At 39.8% G+C, this 18,954-nt stretch overlaps 1 protein-coding gene across 11 annotated transcripts in view; it reads right to left on the bottom strand.

Moving 5' to 3' along the window:
- nlgn3a (neuroligin 3a) overlaps positions 1-18,954 on the bottom strand; it is a 252,762-nt gene that overhangs the window by 60,141 nt on the left and 173,667 nt on the right. For all 11 annotated transcript variants that reach the window (XM_060832302.1, XM_060832296.1, XM_060832292.1 and 8 more), the window contains one exon: positions 13,569-13,754. In XM_060832302.1, the coding sequence (XP_060688285.1) occupies positions 13,569-13,754 (186 nt within the window). The remainder of the gene's footprint in view (positions 1-13,568; positions 13,755-18,954) is intronic.

Here is an 18,954-nt window from a genome sequence, read left to right on the forward strand (position 1 = left end):
ATATTGTACGATTTCAAGAAGGAGTTGGATATAGCATTTGGGGAAAAAGGGATCAAAGGATATGGGGAGAAAAGGGGACAGTTGGATGATCAGCCATGATCATAATGAATAGTAGAGTGGACTCAAAGGGGCAAACAGTGCACTCCTATTTTCTATATTTCTATGCGTACAATTGCAAGTAGAGTTGGTGATGTTATAGTTCGCTAATAAAAGGAGCAATATATGAAGCTCTGAAAGTTTTGACAATTATTTTAACCCCAGAACCAATACAATTCTTGGAGAGCAAGATTTAATAGAAGAGTTCAACATCCAAGGAAATCCATAGATAATTTCACTAATGGTCTGTTCAGATTAGTGAGAAAAAGTGACTACAGAGACCTTTATCAGAGACTGTGTCAGATTTAAAATAGTCAAAAGACCACAGAGTTTGAGGAGATGCTTTATAAGGGTAAATGGTTCTGAAAGTGTTAATATCAAGGACTGCCTTAAACACCACTCACTGTGATGATATCATCTTGATTTGGGTTGGTGAACAGATCAGGATCTTGAAGAAGTAAGACATACAATCCAGCTCTTCCTCTCATTTTCCATAAAAAATGTTTGTCATATTAGTATGACCTATGAGTACATATTAGTATGTACTCATAGTTGCTATCCTGCAATCAACTGAATCTTGTTTAAGACAAGTGCCTCATCTCATTAGATTACCAAAAGGTTTTCCTTGAGCACACTAGATTGTGCAAGCCCTGTAGATCACTATCAAAGAAAGAGAGTGGAAGCTGCAAATCAACCAGATAGCTCATACAATGATGAAGAGTGTTGACAATTCATCTTTCAACATTACCCATTTAAGGGGCTTGTCTAATTTACAGACAGTCTCTAATTCATCAAAGCCAGACCTACCTAAATCTAAAATCTTGTTGTTGGCTCCCCTTTCTCCTTTTCAAACACCACGTTGAACTCAGCAATATAATCATTATGAACTAAATGTTCACGACTGGAAGGCTCACTGCTCATTACTAACACTGACAACACGCATAGGTGATCCATGAGCATCAACACATAATTGGACATGTCTCTGGGTGCATTTCAGAACTGGTGATCACCTCACAATGTTCAGTGTAGAGTTTGGCCCATTTTACAGTTTTGCAAAAACTCCTTTGTGCTGTACGATTCCATGACACTGTGATTTGCTCTTTCAGGTTAAACTCACCTTCTTACTGTCTTTCACTCAAATAGTTACTCATAGTTTAACATTTTCAATAAGGATGAGCATAAATCTCCATAGTCATTATCTTTGGTCCCTGCCATCAATCTATTCTTCAGCCATTGGCCTTACTCTCTCCTAAACTACAGTGTGAGCCTGAATCTAAAGATACAGTGAAGATATGGAACAGCAGTAGTTCTGATTTCATGCGGGCATGGACCCCTGCTGGGTCTGTGATCAGTAAATCTTCCACTTACCTATTCCTCCCAAAATATATATGCTTATTTCACTTGAGTTCAATGAAAAGAAAAAAAATAATTTCAACTGAACATGCAGTGCCCTATCACAGGCTTATTTCTGATAGCTGATAGTGATACTGTTGATTCCTATAATCACTGTCAGCAATGATATTCCATACAACTCACTTTTAGGTAAAGGCTGATCATTTCTGTTTCACAATTTTATTTAAGCTGGATGCATTTTAACAGCTTTCAGGGGAACTGAATTAGAATTAAATGACAGAGGGGAGGCAATGAAACTTTCCTGTGATTATAGCTTAGACTACATACTTCATTATAGCTTCTATTATTACAAATCAAATTGTAATGATTTTATTCGGAGAGAGAGTGTACAGAAACAATGTTTCCACATCTTTCCAGTAATGCTCACAGCTCGTCAACACATAAAGAAGTAAGCCATTGGAAAAGCATAGATTTCAGGATCAATACTGTGAGAAAATTAAAAGAATAAATAACAAGAAGAAATTGACTGCTGAAGGACATTTAACCCTTTCAGAAGTTTTAGCGTAAGGGACCATTTGGCAGCCTGACTCTGCAATGTAACTGAGGTATTTCTGCTGGTGCAAGCTTTGTGTTCCAGAAACAGGATCCATTTCTGCCAACCTTGCTGTTCTGACCCTGTCATAATTTTGGGGATCAACTCATTTAAAAATCTTGGCCATTCAGTCATTACATTCTTGGTGAAAATGGAAGAATTCTACCTGGGGTTTTTCAAAATTTCAGCGCAGATTTTAAAAAGCTAAGTATGGATGTAAGAAATGGCTACAGATTGAGGAGCAGCAGGTAGATTGGAAATGCTCTTCAGTCATTGGATAGAGTGCAGTATTTGTAATTTTGGGCAATTTTCATCAATAAAAGTGTTAGATTTTCCAAGGAGTAGCGATCTCACACAGATTGTCACTCTGCTCCTTTTTTACATCATCAAAGAGTTCTGTATTTCTGATAGGTTTTAATTGGATCTCCTTCAGTAATGCCGAGCCGTACCTCCACCCTGAAAGAACCTTCTTAGCATAACATGATCACTGGAAGGCAAACTAAGCCCCTCTTCCACAACAGTGTGTTGCCGCTTTCTGAAATGTAAAGGTCTGGAATTATTGACAGCCACTCTTACAGCTGCTGTGAAATGGGAAGTAAATAACCTTTAAACTGCTCTTGAAGCCACTGCATCTATCTGCTAGTAAAGCATGTAAGACAACACTTTTCACTATACCTTAGTATACATAACAATAATAAATCAAAACAAATCAAAATATGGCGAGTCCAGTTCAGTTTCTGGTCAACAGTAACCCTCAGGATGTTGATAGTGAAGGATTCAGCAATGGTAGTGCCATTGAATCCAGGGGTGATGGTTAGATTCTCTTGTATTGAGTTGGTTATTATGGCATTGTGTGGCACATGTTATTTACTTCATCAGCGCAGTTCCTTAGATATTATCCTGAATTTTGAGATGGGGTCTTTCAATATCTGAGGATTCACAAATAATGCTGAACATTGTGTAATCAGGAGCAAACATCCCCACTTTTGGTCGTTGTTGAAGCAGCTGAAGATGATGGACCATGGACCCCTGAGGAATTCCTGTCGAGAGGTCCTATAGAGAGCAACCAATGGCATTTATTGCAGATACAATCCTCAGTAACCCGTAAACTCTCCCTAAACTCCCACATCCGACAAGAAGAGCATATCACTCTACTAAAGGCCATTTTTGCTTCTTCCAATCTACAGACCCAGAAAATAGCATTGTTTTATACCTCCACAAAACACTGCTCCAGGCTAACTTAATACTTATGTCTGATATTTTTATGATCAATTGAGAGACATATCACAATAAAACATATAATCAAGAAAGGACCTACTCTGCTCAATATTGCAGACTTACAGCAAGGCCACACTTAGTCAATGGACCTCCACTAACCAGTGCTTCTTTTTTGAGGTATTTTAGTTGTTGGGGGTGATTTCCTTGAATTCCAGGAGCAGCAACGATTGTTTTATATGATGTTGCATTTTGTAACTTTGGAGAAAAAATGTTAAAACAATGGGACTTTTAAAAGGGAGAGGAACAGACAAAGGCAGCACATGTTCGGTTCCATGCAGGACAGAGACAAAGAGAAAGAAACCCACATGCTAACTGACACAGCAGTGAACCTGCGCAGTTATTGCTTTTGTTGTTTGAATTCATATATCGCTGGACATCGGAGTGCATCGGGGAAAATTAACCAACAGTGAAATTTGCAACTGATCTTGCAGGAACCTGTTTGGGAGAGGTCACAGTACGGAAACAGATAAGTAGATAGTTTTAAGTGTGGTCTTGCTGTAAGTCTGCAGTAATGAGTAGAGTGGGTCTTTTCTTGATTATTTGTTTTATTGAGGAATGTCTCTCAATTAATCATAAAAATATCAGACATAAGTATTAAGTTAGCCTGGAGCAGTGTTTTGTAGTGAGGAAAGGGATCAATCTGAGACTGGTACAGTTGAGAACAGAAGCAACTCAAACAGTCAGGGAAAGCAAGGACAAAGCAGATATCAAGGTAGGATTGATAAATTAAACCGCATTTATTTCAATGCAAGAAGCCTAACAGGGAAGGTAGATGAACTCAGGGCATGGTGAAGAACATGGGACTGGGATATCGTAGCAGAAACATGGCTCGGGGTGGTCAGGATTGATAGCTTAATGTTCCAGGATACAAATGCTACAGGAAGGACAGAAAGGGAGGCAAGAGAGGAGGGGGAGTGGCGTTTTTGATAAGGGATAGCATTACAGCTGTACTGAGGGAGGACATTCCCAGAAATACATCCAGAGACGTTATTTGTGTGGAACTGAGAAATAAGACAGGGAAGATCACCTTATTGGGATTGTATTATAGACCCCCTAATAGTCGGTGGGAAATTGAGAAACAAATTTGTAATTTGATCTCAGTTATTGGTAAGAATAGTAGGGTGGTTAAGGAAGGGGATTTTAACTTTCCAAACATAGACTGGGACTGCCATAGTGTTAACGGTTTAGATGGAGAGGAATTTGTTAAGTGTGTACAAGAAAATCTTCTGATTCAGTACCTACAAGAAAAGGTGCAAAACTTGACCTGCGCTTGGAAAATAAGGCAGGGCAGGTGATTGAGGTGTCAGTGTGGGGGACACTTTGGGGCCAGCGACCATAATTCTATTAGTTTTAAAATAGTGATGGAAAAGGATAGACCAGACATAAAAGTTGAAGTTCTAAATTGGACAAAGCCAATTTTGATTGTATAAGGCAAGAACTTTCAAAAGCATTTTGGGGGCAGATGTTCACAGTTAAAGGGATGGCTTGAAAATGGGAAGCCTTCAGAAATGAGATACCGAGAGACCAGATACCATATCTTCCTGTTACAGTGAAAGGAAAGGCTGGTAGGTGTAGGGATTGCTGGATGATGAAAGAAATTGAGGGATTGGTTAAGAAAAAGAAGGAAGCATATGTAAGGTATAGACAAGATAGATCGAGTGAATCCTGAGAAGCATAAAAGGCAATAAGACTATACTTAAGAGGGAAATCAAGAGGGCAAAAAGGGGACATGAGATATCTTTGGCAAACAGAATTAAGGAGAATCCAAGTACCTGCAGAAATATTGGGGAGACAGGCTGTCTACTTGCGGAACGTTTCAGAGAACACCTCTGGGACACCCAGACCAACCAACCCAACCACCCAGTGGCTCAACACTTCAACTCCCCCTCCCACTCCACCAAGCTTGTGCAGGTCCTTGGACTCCTCCATTGCCAGACCATAGCAACACGACGGCTGGAGGAAGAGCGCCTCATCTTCTGCCTAAGAACCCTCCAACCACAAGGGATGAACTCAGATTCCTCCAGTTTCCTATTTCCCCTCCCCCCCACCTTGTCTCAGTCCCAACACTCGAACTCAGCACCACCTTCCTAACCTGAAATCTTCATCCTGACCTCTCCGCTCCCACCCTCACTCCGGCCTATTACCCTCACCTTAACCTCCTTCCACCTATCGCATTTCCAACGCCCCCCCCCCCCCAAGTCCCTCCTCCCTACCTTTTATCTTAGCCTGCCTGGCACACTTTCCTCATTCCTGAAGAAGGGCTCATGCCTGAAACGTTGATTCTCCTGCTCCTTGGATGCTGCCTGACCTGCTGCGCTTTTCCAGCAACACATTTTCAGCTCTGATCTCCAGCATCTACAGTCCTCACTTTCCCCTCAAAGATCAGCAAAGCGGCCTTTGTGTGGAGCTGCAGGAGATGGGGGAGGTACTGAAAGAGTATCTTGCATCAGTGTTTACTGTGGAAAAGGACATGGAAGATACAGACTGTAGGAAAATAGATGGTGACACCTTGAAAAAATGTCCATATTACAGAGGAGGAAGTGCTGGACGTCTTGAAATGCATAAAAGTGGATAAATCCCCAGGACCTGATCAGGTGTAATCTAGAACTCTGTGGGAAGCTAGAGAAGTGATTGCTGGGCCTCTTACTGAGATATTTGTATCATCGATAGTCACAGTGAGGTGCCGGAAGACTGGAGGTTGGTTAACGTGGTGCCACTGTTTAAGAAGGGTGGTAAGGACAAGCCAGGGAACTATAGACCAATGAGCCTGATGTCGGTGGTGGGCAAATTGTTGGAGGGAATCCTGAGGGACAGGATGTACGTATTTGGAAAGGTAAGAACTGATTAGAGATAGTCAACGTGGCTTTGTGTGTGGGAAACCATGTCTCACAAACTTGATTGAGTTTTTTGATGAAAGTTGATGAGGGCAGAGTGGTAGACATGATCTCCATGGACTTCAGTAAGTCATTTGACAAGGTTCCCCTTGGGAGACTGGTTAGCAAGGTTAGATCTCATGGAATATAGGGAGAACTAGCCATTTGGATACAAAACTGGCTCAAAGGTAGATGACAGAGGGTAGTGGTAGAGAGTTGTTTTTCATATTGGACGCCTGTGACCAGTGGAATGCCACAAGGATCGGTGCTGGGTCCACTATTTTTTGTCATCTATCTAAATGATTTGGATGTGAGCATAAAAGGTAGATTTGCAGATGACACCAAAATTGGAGGTGTTGTTAGAGACCGAAGACGGTTACCTCAGATTACAATGGGATCTTGATCAGATGGACCAATGGGCTGAGGAGTGGCAGATGGAGTTTAAAGTTTAGATAAATGCGAGGTGCTGCATTTTGGGAAAACAAATCTTAGCAGGACTTATACACTTAATGGTAAGGTCCTAGGGAGTGTAGCTGAACAAAGAGACCTTGGAGTGCAACTTCATAGCTCCTTGAATGTGGAGTCGCAGGTAGATAGGATAGTGAAGAAGGCGTCTGGTATGCTTTCCTTTGTTGTATTATTGAGTAGAGGAGTTGGGAGGTCATGCTGCAGCTGTACAGGTCATCGGTTAGGCCACTTTTGGAATATTGTGAGCAATTCTGGTCTCCTTCCTATCAGAAGGATGTTGTGAAACCTGGAAGGGTTCAGAGGAGATTTACAAGGTTGTTGCCAGGGTTGGAGGTTTGAGCTACAGGGAGAGGCTGAACAGGCTGGGGCTGTATTCCAGGATGATTGAGGGGAAGAGGGGTGACCTTTTTGAGATATATAAAATCATGAGGGTTAGGATGTCTAGAACTTGAAGGGAGTTCAGAACTAGAGGGCATAGGTTTCTTTTGAGAGTGGCAAAATATAAAAGAGACCTAAGGGGCAACTTTTTCACACAGATGGTGGTATGTGTATGGAATGAGCTGCCAAAGAAATTGGTGGAGGCTGGTACAATTGCAACATTTAAAAGGCATCTGGATGGGTATATGATTAGGAAGGGTTTGGGGGGGATATGGGCCAGGTGCTGGTAGGTGGGACTAGATTGGGTTGGGATATCTGGTGGGCATGGACAGGTTGGACTAAAGGGTCTGTTTCCATGCTGCTCTATGACTCTATGTCAGTTACATCTCCAACCAGCATATCATTTTCCTTCTGATTCCTGTTGATGCTAGTTTTTTCTTGATTCCTCAGTCAAATGTCAAGAGTAAACACTTGCCTTATCTCTGAAAATTAGCTCTTTTGACCATGTTTGAAGCAAATCTGCCATGAACTTAAGAGAAAAGGACCTGGTGAAATTCACGGAGCATTAGTAAGCAGGTTATTACTGAGCAAGTGCTGCTTGATGGCACTTTGATGACACTTTTTATCAGTTTACTGATAATTGGCAATACTGATAGAGGAAGCCAAGATGGATCATCTACTCGGCATTTCTGGTTGTAGATTAATGCAAATGTTTCAGATATATCTTTTGCATGGATGTGTTGGTCTCCCCCCAAGACTTGGAGAGTATTTGAGGAGCCTTCTTCTCTAGTGAACTGTAGAACTGTCCATCAATGTGGACTCAATGTGGTAGAATCTACTGTCCATGATATTATTTAGCTCTGTCTCTTCCTGCTAATTCTATTTGACAGCCTGTAAAATTAGATTAGATTAGATTCCGTGCAGTATGGAAACAGACCATTTGGCCCAACAAGTCCACACTGACCCTCTGAAGAGTAACCCACCCAGACCCTTACCCTATATTTACCCCTGACTAAAGCATCTAATACTATGGGTAATTTTAACAAGGCCAATTCACCTGACCAGCACATCTTTGGATTGTAGGAGGAAACCAGAGCATCGGGAGGAAACCCATGCAGACAGAGGGGGATAAGCAAACTCCACCCAGACAGTTGCCTGAGGTGGGAATCAAACCCAGGTCCCTGGCTCTGTGAGGCAGCAGTGCTAACAACTGAGCCACCGTGTCACCCTAGATACAAATTGTACGTCATTGTAGCTACAAGAAGTTGACACCTCATTTCAGATGTTCCTGGTGTTGCTCTGGATATGCACTCTTACATTCTTCATTGCAGGAGGGTTAATTCCCTGGCTTGATGGTGATGTTACAGTGGGGTTTATGTCAGACCAGAAACGTGAAGATTGTGTTGGAGGACAACTCTGCTACTGATGATGGCCCACAGCATTTGAAGAATGCTCAGTCTTATACTGGTTTGAAATTTATCCCATTTTGCCTGACGGTGTCAATGTGAAGATAGAACTTTTTCGCCAAAAAGGTATGGTCGACTCAATATTGTCATGTGTAGATGCATCTTCTGTAGGTTACTGAGGATGAAGTCAAGTATTTCTTCCCTCTTATCAGTTTCCTCACCACCAGCCATAGGCTAAACTGAACAGTGCTGTCCTTTAAGATCAATTAGCTTGGTCAGTAGTGATGGATATTGCAGACTTTACTGGGCAGAGTACATTTCACTCCTCTGCCACCCTCAGTGTTTGCTCCAAGTGGTTCAACATTGAAGAGAAGTGATTTGTCAGCGAGGGTTTCAAGAAACTAGTAAGAAGCTTCCTAACTCATGTTTCCTCAATTGACAATGACAATCATGTAATTCCAGAATTGTGGTGTGTTCTAATGCAAATTCCACAATTTGCACTGATTGGATTTGAACCAAGTCCCCAGAGCATTACTTAGGTCTATGCATTACTAATGTAGTTACAATATAATTACACCATTGCCTCCCCATTTATTCCATTGAGAACAAACTAGCATATAGCAGACAGGAAAGATGGGAAACACATGGCATTGTGGTTTGCTCTAGCATTGTGGGTTCAGTAAAGCTGCCACTTACATATTCCAAAATAGTTATGCTATTTTACTCTGGAATTCAAGAAAAGAAAACATTACCTTCAACTATACAAAAACTGCCCGGTTGTTGGCTTCCTTCTATAAGGTTAGCTGCTTACTGCTAATACCACTAATATCACTAATAGATACTATTAATCTCAATTGTCTGCAATGAGCAACATTGGAGAAATATTCAACAGAGCTTCACAAAGCTAGTGAAATGGAAGGTATTTGTCCATAGGTGTCAGCATGGTTTTATAATGCTTTTCCTATTTCATCTTGAATTAATTATTAATGAGCTATATCAAACAATCTTCATAATATTCTTCCTATGTAAGCAAATTGCAAACTTTGTTCTAAACTTTCATCCAACTTCATCATGTTCTCAAGACCCCAGAAGTCCTTACCTTACAAAGATTTTGCAGCAAGACCTGCCATTCATTGTGGCCCTCAGTGGACACCAACCTAGACTGTGTGTGACCCACAAGGAAACAGACTGAATGCTGTATGTGTCCCAGGGGTGTCGAATCAGTGGGTGATGCTACAATGTTATTGATTAAATGACCGTTGTATAATGCTCCTCAGCTCAAGTAAATCAACACAAATAATAAAGAGAAAGCTTTATAATCTGTTAGACTCCAGAGCATTCACCTTGGGAAAATGCTGCAATTGACCGACCCATGGGAAAGCAAGAACCAAATATGACTTATCATGTTTTGAGAAACATCTAGCTAGGATGCCCAGAGGAAAGCCAGAGGTGGCCCAGCTGCAGAAATTCCTATAAGCACCAACAACAAGATGGTCTATAGACGTCAAGTCAATCGTGCATTGAACTCATCAGATATAAGAGGATCCACAGAGTCAACAAAATGGCTTACAGTTTGGACGAACTCGAACAATGAGGAGCCTTTCATTAAGGCTTATCCAAGTTTCCATTCGTCGACTCAAATTAAAGAATAAAGTCTCCAAATGTTGCAAATTGTAGGCATCTCAAACAAAAACAGAAAATGTGGAAAACACTTGATAGGCCAAGGAGCATCTACAAATAATAGGAAATGCTAAGCACTTTAAGTGTTTTGTGAGCTGCTGAATGTTAACATCATTTTCTGATTTTGCTTGAGACGGTAAAAAATTGCCTAAGCTTGATTCTTCAGAGACACTGAAACATCAGAGAATGTGCCTTTCTGGGAGAATTAATGAATTATTTACAAAGGTACTGTTACATTTCCTGAGATCCAGCACATGCTTGCTAATGAACAAAATATTTTTACAGTCCTGTGGTAAGTAAAGAAGCTGAACAAAGCAAATCTTTAAAGGATAAATGCAACAACATATCAAACCTGGATGTCACATATAATCAGATGGCAGGTCATCAACTTTCCAGGAATACATCAAACTGAGAGTTGGCAGTCCTGTCTGGGATGGCTCTAATTTGATTTCCAGGGATAGACATTCAGCATTATATTGTTCTGCTGTACTCCTCAGCTATTTTGATTCTGGTCTGCTACTTAATCTTTACAAATACCTGACTATCTTCACATTCAAGATAATCAATACAGATTTACAGTCAATCCTCTCTGCTCGCCTTGCAGGAGATGTAGTGTAGATTGAATAGAATGTTAGGTATGTTTAATCAATCTGTTCAGACATGTTATAACATATAATAAGGGCAAATGAGATTTATGCCAGACTCAGTGATCCCTTACTTCTCTCTATACACCCTATCTGTTCATTGATATCCCTATTACTTGAACCAAATCACCTTGTAGCCTCCTTAATTTCAGGGTTTAATACCAAAGTTGGTATTTTTTCTTATAATTGAACTTTGAGAGTCCAGGTATCGCTCTGAGGATATCGTGGGGGCAATGGGAGTGACGCCAGAAGACCTGGGCTCAAGTCCCACCTGCTCCAGAGGTCTGTTACAACATTTTTAATTAACCTATTCAGACATATCTGCTAAATACAGCAAAACTTACTTCTAATTAGTTGGGAGTCTCTGGAACCAAGAAATACGGCCTAAAAATTAGAGGCAGAGCTTTTCAGAAATAAAATCAACAATATTCCAACTTGCAAAAGGTACTGGAGGTTTGGATCTTTCTTCTGTAAGCTTTGATGCTGGATTACTGTATATACTCATGTAAAGGTCGGTCTCATGCAAAAGTTGACCCCTTATTTACAGCCAAAACATTTTGTATTTTCCTATTTCCCATGTAAAAGTTGACCCTACTATATCATATTATAAACCTCTGATAATGGATTCTGCTTGTTCCCATTAACCCACTTAAATGACATCACATTCATTCGTTCATACTGGTAACTCTATTCATTGCTCTTTGTTTACTATATTGTGTCTGCATTCATTCATTCATAACTCTACTTAGCCCAATTAGTTTACAACAGCACGTTTTAATTTATTCATTCATTCATTCATTCGGATTGGTATGAAGTCTATCCGTACTTATCTCGCTTTGTATATAATACATGCAAAAGTTAATATCTTAGAATCCCTACCATGTGGAAACAGGCTCTTCAGCCCAACAAGTCCATGCTGACCATCTGAAGAGTATCCCACCCAAACCCATTGCTCTACATTTACCCTGACGAATGCATCTGACCTACACAACCCTTAACACAATGGGCAAATTAGCATGGCCAATTCACCTAATCTGCACATCTTTGGATTGTGGGAGGAAATCAGAGCACCCAGAGGAAACCCATACAGACACAGGGAGAATGTGCAAACTCTACACAGACAGTTGCCCGAGGTTGGAATCAAACCCAGGTCCCTGACACTGTGAAGGAGCAGTGCTAACCACTGACCACTGTGATACCATGTTAATATTGTTAAAAAGTTAATCATTTTAATTGCGTCATTATATCTGAATAAAAGTGAGATAATATTAGCGACATATATGGACGTAGGTTTGCTCGCTGAGCTGGAAGGTTCATTTTCAGACATTTCATCACCTCCTTCATCCGGAGGCGCACTGAAGATGTTACCTAGTATGGTGACGAAACGTCTGAAAATGAACCTTTCAGCTCCGCAAGCAAACCTACATCCAGAACCTCAACCTGAGCTACAAAACTTCTCAAAACTCACTAACCAAATATATATTTAATTCTTTGACAAATTTGTGAATGTTGCTGAAGTTCATTACATAGGAGAGTAAATGGGAGGAAATGGAAGAATTGACAGGAAAGATCAAGACACTTAAATATTCAGAATTTAGTAAATATTTCATTTTAAGTGTGCCAAAATACCAGGCCATGACGATGTTGAACACTGTGATTTTGCAGGATTTCAATGAGTCTTTGACATATTAAATTTTTGTACCACAATGTATGAATAAAATTTACTGTCATTAATTCATTCTTGTTTCCCTTGTTTTTATTCGGTCATTACCTTTACTGTAATTCACTGTGTTTTTTCTTTTTACCCAGGATTAGTTGAGTGATCAAATCAACTTCAGCTAAAAATAAGGCATTTCGGACTGCAGCATGAATTTCAGCCCCTCAGAACTAGTGCCAACCTTATACATTGAACCTTTAAAAATAGTCTAAAAAAATTTGACTTTTGTATGAGTATACAGTAATTGTTTATTGCAAATCTGCAATTAAATGAATTCTATTTAGCAAAAATAATCAGGAACATGTGACAAAGGCAGCTCCATGGAATTAGGTTGCAGATTCGTCCTGAGTCACCATGCCTTTCTCTGTGGCTTCTGGGCTTTTTGTATTATCTACCTTTACTTTTTCTGTTGAAAATGACTGTGTCTTTTTCTAGACACTCTCTATTCCACTATCACTTCTGCCTCTATGGGATAGTTTTTATCTCCTCCAACAGGACTTTATGCTGACCTAGCTCTGACTTACTTCAGTTCTAAAAGTTGTTCTGCTTCTGCTGAAGGATCTACACTCACTTCTCATGACCAAGGACTCTATCCTTCTCTACCGCCCTTCAGAAATCTTTGATTATCTTTCATTGGATTCTTGAAATTCTGACTCCTGGTTTTGTGTGGCCCATGTTGTTCCTTCAATCATTTGCATTGAATTTACCTCTTGTTCTCGAATGACTGCAGTGTAATTCATTATTCTTGAGCAAAGCCCCTGTCACAACCATACTATCGTGGGTAATTGCATTGACATTTGGTGGATGGTGATAATATTTTACTCTTTATAAAGCCTCTCAAGTTAAATTTCCCAATCACTACTTCACAAAACCATTGCTTATTAACCCTACTTCTCTACTAACCCTGACACGATCATCTCCCTCAAGCATCTCATTTTTTCTAAACCTCTCAACCTTTGTTTAAAAGACTTTTCTGATACCATCAACCACCAACTCCTATTCCCTCCCAAGCTTCACTGAGTTCTCCCCTTACGACAGGAAGTAATCAGGTGTGGAAAAAGATTAACTTGTTCATGATCCTACCTTCTGAATGATGGGACAGTGTGAGAAGACTGACGCATGAGCCCCCAATTCCAGATCCAAAAACTGTAATCCGTAGGGGATCCCCTCCAAAGAATGCAATGTTCTCACTAATCCAGCGTAAGGCCTGGATCTGATCCAATAGTCCATAATTGCCTTTTGCAGCTTGATCCCCAGTGCTTAAGAAACCTGTAACAAACAGAAAGCATTATATTAATAAAGCATTGGGACAAACATTTCAATGTGTGTAACTCACTCTTCTGTACAAATTGCAATTGAGGTTACTGTACTTTCTGAATATAAGAAAAAGGGGGACTTTTACAATCAAACCATGTATAATGAGGCTCTGTATTATGGCTCTTTTCCATTGTTAACAGGTTTGAATGCAAACCACTTTGTTTATTTCACCAGTGCTAAACTTGTGAATGTACATCTAGAATGAAAGCTTTACATGACTCCAAAGCGGCACGGTGGCACAGTGGTTAGCACTGCTACCTCACAGCGCCTGAGACCCAGGTTCAATTCCCGCCTCAGGTGACTGACTGTGTGGAGTTTGCACATTCTCCCCGTGTCTGCGTGGGTTTCCTCCCACAGTCCAAAGATGTGTGGGTCAGGTGAATTGGCCATGCTAAATTGCCTGTAGTGTTAGGTAAGGGGTAAATGTAGGGGTATGGGTGGGTTGCGCTTCGGCGGGTCGGTGTGGACTTGTTGGGCCGAAGGGCCTGTTTCCACACTGTAAGTAATCTAATCAGAGTGATACTGCCTCCTTCAAAGAATTTCTTCTACTTCACCCTGATGTCATGTCAAACCATGATCCAGATTTAGAGATTAATTAAGCTTTACGGAAAGAAGGAAATCATTCTGCACTGACATTGTTGGAGAGTCAATTTAGTTTTCAAATGCTTGCCTAATTGAGCGAGGTTAGCTTGATTCATGTCTGTTTTTCAGCATCATCTGCAAAGATCAATGCAGGATAGGGTCGCCATCAAGTAAAAGTAACAGATGCTTAACCGTGGCCACTGTTGTTGACCCAAAGAAAAAAATTACAGATGTTTTGCAAGCAATGTATATTATTTTAGTTCAGTCCCCTCATCCAACTTGACTCATATCAGCAGGGCAATAAGGGATGGGAAATAAATGGTGACCCAACAGTGAAGCCGAGATGCTATGACAGAAAAAAACTACACATTTTTTTCCTTGCATAGTATCAGATCTTCTTAGTTTCAGTAAAACTTACATTGACAAAATGATTATACTTTGTTCTTAAATGTCTCTAATTTGCTTTAAAGATAGTTTTGCCAAAAATGTTACTCTATCTATTCTGCCAGGTTGGATTGATATCTGTGTTACTGTAGAGTTCTGGGTTGCAAAAGTCACTGCACATTTCTACTTGTGTCCCATCTGGAAGGCCAAAGCCTTGTGAAAAATATGGTTTCACTAGAATACAATTGCCATGCCTTTATCCCTTGTCAATGCAAGAGAATACGAAATGGAAGCAAGTCAGCAATGGGTTAGATCTCATGGAATACAGGGAGAACTAGCCATTTGGATACAGAACTGGCTCAGTGGTAGAAGACAGAAGGTGGTGGTGGGCGGTTATTTTTCAGACTGGAGGCCTGTGACCAGTGGAGTGCCACAAGGATCGGTGCTGGGTCCTTTACTTTTTGTCATTTACATAAATGATTTGGATGCGAGCATAAGAGGTACAGTTAGTAAGTTTGCAGATGACACCAAAATTGGAGGTGTAGTGGACAGCGAAGAGGGTTACCTTAGATTACAACAGGATCTGGACCAGATGGACCAATGGGCAGAGAAGTGGCAGATGAAGTTTAATTCAGGTAAATGCGAGGTGCTGCATTTTGGGAAAGCAAATCTTAGCAGGGCTTATACTCTTAATAGTAAGTTCTTAGGGAGTGTTGCTGAACAAAGAGACCTTGGAGTGCACGTTCATAGCTCTTTGAAAGTAAGGTTGCAGGTAGATAGGAGAGTGAAGAAGGTGTTTGGTATGCTTTGTTTTATTGGTCAGAGTATTGTGTACAGGGATTGGGAGGTCATGTTGCGGTTGTACAGGACATTGGTTAGGCCATTGTTGGAATATTGCGTGCAATTCTGGTCTCCTTCCTATCGGAAAGATGTTGTGAAACTTGAAAGGGTTCAGAAACGATTTACAAGGATGTTTCCAGGGTTGGAGGTTTTGAGCTATAGGGAGAGGCTGAACAGACTGGGGCTGTTTTCCCTGGAGCATCAGAGGCTGAGGGGTGATCTTATAGAGGGTTACAAATTATGAGGGGCATGGATAGAATAAATAGACAAAGTCTTTTCCTTGGGTTGGGGGAGTCCAGAACCAGAGGGCATAGGTTTAGGGTGAAAGGTGAAAGATATCAAAGAGACCTAAGGGGCAACATTTTCTCACAGAGGGTGGTACGTGTATAGAATGAACTGTCAGAGGAAGTGGTAGTGGCTGGTACAATTAAAACACTTAAGAGGCATTTGGATGGGTATATGAATAGGAAGGGTTTGGAGGGATATGGGCCGGGTGCTGGCAGGTGGGACTAGATTGGGTTGGGATATCTGGTCACCATGAACGGGTTGGACCGAAGGGTCTGTTTCCATGCTGTACACCTCTATGACAAGGTTCATTGAAATGAGAACCACCTTCATTATCAAAGGCTCTACAGAAATATTATATTGTTTAAGGAGTACTTCAAGGAGTATTTAAGAAGATTAGAACTAGTGTAAGGAAAGTACCAGATAGAAGACACATTAGCAATTAGAGTTCATGACAGTCCAGTAAAAATTACAATGACGCTGTAGTCTGCCTCATCTTACTTTTCCAAGTGTTCCTGTGTTTTTTGAACTAGTTTTACTGTCTGGGATTATTGGTAAGGTTGGTTGAATTCTATTCTGAAAAGTGAAAACTATGTGACAACTTAGATATCAGAGTTCACTTAGTTACTTGGTTTATCAACTTCTATAAATTGAAAATATTTTGCAATACATTGTTAGCTTCTTCCTTCGAATACAGGATGATGTCTCCCCTATTTCTGATTCCTCTCTTTTGATATGCTCTCCCGCTGACGCACTGATTTAGGGCCATTTCTGTTATGATCTAGTCAGCTTTGCAGAGTTATCTGAAACATAATGGAACTATGGAACAGGTGATGGGAACACTAGGGAACATTAAATGAGAAATTATTGGGCGAGATCTAGCTGCATTAATATGGGGAGCAAGTAATCGGTGCTATTAGTGTTTGTGATTTGTGAAATAATTATAAAACTCTGGTGAGAAAAATATATGGCTGGACTCTGCCTAACCAGCATTTTAACCTTTGGTATTTGAAACTGGTAGCAGAAGATGATTAACTACTTGTAAGTCAAGGAATGAGAGCTAAGAGTTATTTTAACCAAATAATATTTTGAAGAAAAGTTCAAAAAGATTACTAGATGTAAATGGAAAATCTTCAGGTATGATTATCCACCCTTGTTTTCTGAAAATGAACCTGATGCCCTCTGGAAGAATCATTTGGCATGTGGACTTTGACCATTGCTTTACCAATAAAGATACAAAGAATTGCCTTGGTAGTTTCACTACCAAAAAATAACAAAACAAAAAAAAACAAAGTTTTTCTCAGATTGCAACCTGACAATTTGAGCACAAATGTAACTTTCATGGATATAATTCATCAAAAAAGATCATTTATTAATTATTTATGAAGCCTGGTCAGATGTTGACAAATTTAGAAAGAGTGAAGATCATTTCATACAAGAATACACAATGGAATTCAATAGATTGTAGACAAGATTGCAGAAATTTTAGCTGATAATACCTCAGTCTGTGCTGGCATTTAAATTATTAATGGTGCAAAAGTAGTAAATACAAAAAGGCTTTTATTTTGACAGGAGTTAAGTTTACAAAAAGATGTAAACTGATAAACCAAATATTAGAAGCATTAAAAGCTTCCTTGCAAAGTATTCCTTTCCAGCAGTGCTCATGGTATTAAAAAGGACAATTGGCCATACAACAAAAAAAGGACAGGATAATAACAGACTGACCAGACAGTCTAGATAGAAGCTGCAGGAGACATATGAAAGATTAACTAAGACTAAATCAAATGAGGACCAAAATGTTTTTGACAATTTTGAGATGCAAAGAGAATTTGTGACTTCCAATAAAAGATGAAACACACAAATGGCCTGATGTGGTTAATCAATGTTTTCAGTGTGATTTAAAGTACTATTTTGCCATGGACTGTCCTAAATGGCATAACTGAGTTTCTGAAACTAAACACAAACTGGAAGATTTGGAGGAAGAATGTTCAGATTTGCTTCTAAGGGATTGAATTAGTCACACAAATTTTCAGTGCAGTAATAAATACATTTGTGGCACGATCTTTCAATCATGCATGAGTCGACAATAAATGCAATAAATGTGTGGAATAAACTGAGTGAAATGCTATCAGAAGAGAAAATGCTGAAAAATCTCAGCAGGTCTGGCAGCATCTGTAAGGAGAGAAAAGAGCTGACGTTTCAAGTCTAATTGATCCTTTGTCAAAACGTATGGCATCTGCAGTAATTTGCTTTTATCCTGTGTGAAATGTTACCTTAACTTTCTGAATGAGAAGGAGTGGAACAGACTTAAGGAGCACAGGAATTCTAGTTTCAGATTTAGGGAACGATAACAATTAAAACTTTAAAAAGTCTGTTTGTTCCTTCCAAAATAGCCATAATCAATCATTTTATTAACATGGATACAGTATCCAGTGAAATACTATCGATTTTAAGTAGGACGATGAAGAAACTACAGATGGAACGGGATATAGAAAACAACAAAACTACCATATTTGAAAAAAATGAATTTGCAATGTATACAACTGGGACGCTATTGTATTTGTTTAATGGAGCATAACCTCTCCATTAAAGAAATGTAGGAGCTGTTACTGACATCTAAAACACTACTGTTACCATACAGTAATGAACAACCAAGTTTCCAAACACCATTCCTTCGAGGAAAGGTGCATCTAAGGTAGTAGGGAAAAAGTTAACTCAGTTTTCTACTCATTATGGTCTACAAGTTGAAATACAACTCAGTGCCTACATCTTTGCAGGATGTAATAAGCAATCTAGGTATAAAAAAATGGAAGCTAACTTCCTATCATCTGTAAACAGAGGGAGCTTTAAAGGGAGACCATCAGACTCTGAAAACAACAATTAAGGCACATTGTCATGAATATTCACAGATTTGGGGAAAAAGTGATTAGATTTCTTATTTGCTACCAGGGATTCCCTAAACGTCTGTTTACTAAAAGTCCAGTAACAGTTATGTTGCAAGATGATGAATCTAGTGGGGTCAATGCATTAGAATACATCTATGATCATAACAGATACATTA

Source organism: Hemiscyllium ocellatum, chromosome 11 (assembly GCF_020745735.1).
Source record: "Hemiscyllium ocellatum isolate sHemOce1 chromosome 11, sHemOce1.pat.X.cur, whole genome shotgun sequence".
Classification (NCBI taxonomy): domain Eukaryota; kingdom Metazoa; phylum Chordata; class Chondrichthyes; order Orectolobiformes; family Hemiscylliidae; genus Hemiscyllium; species Hemiscyllium ocellatum.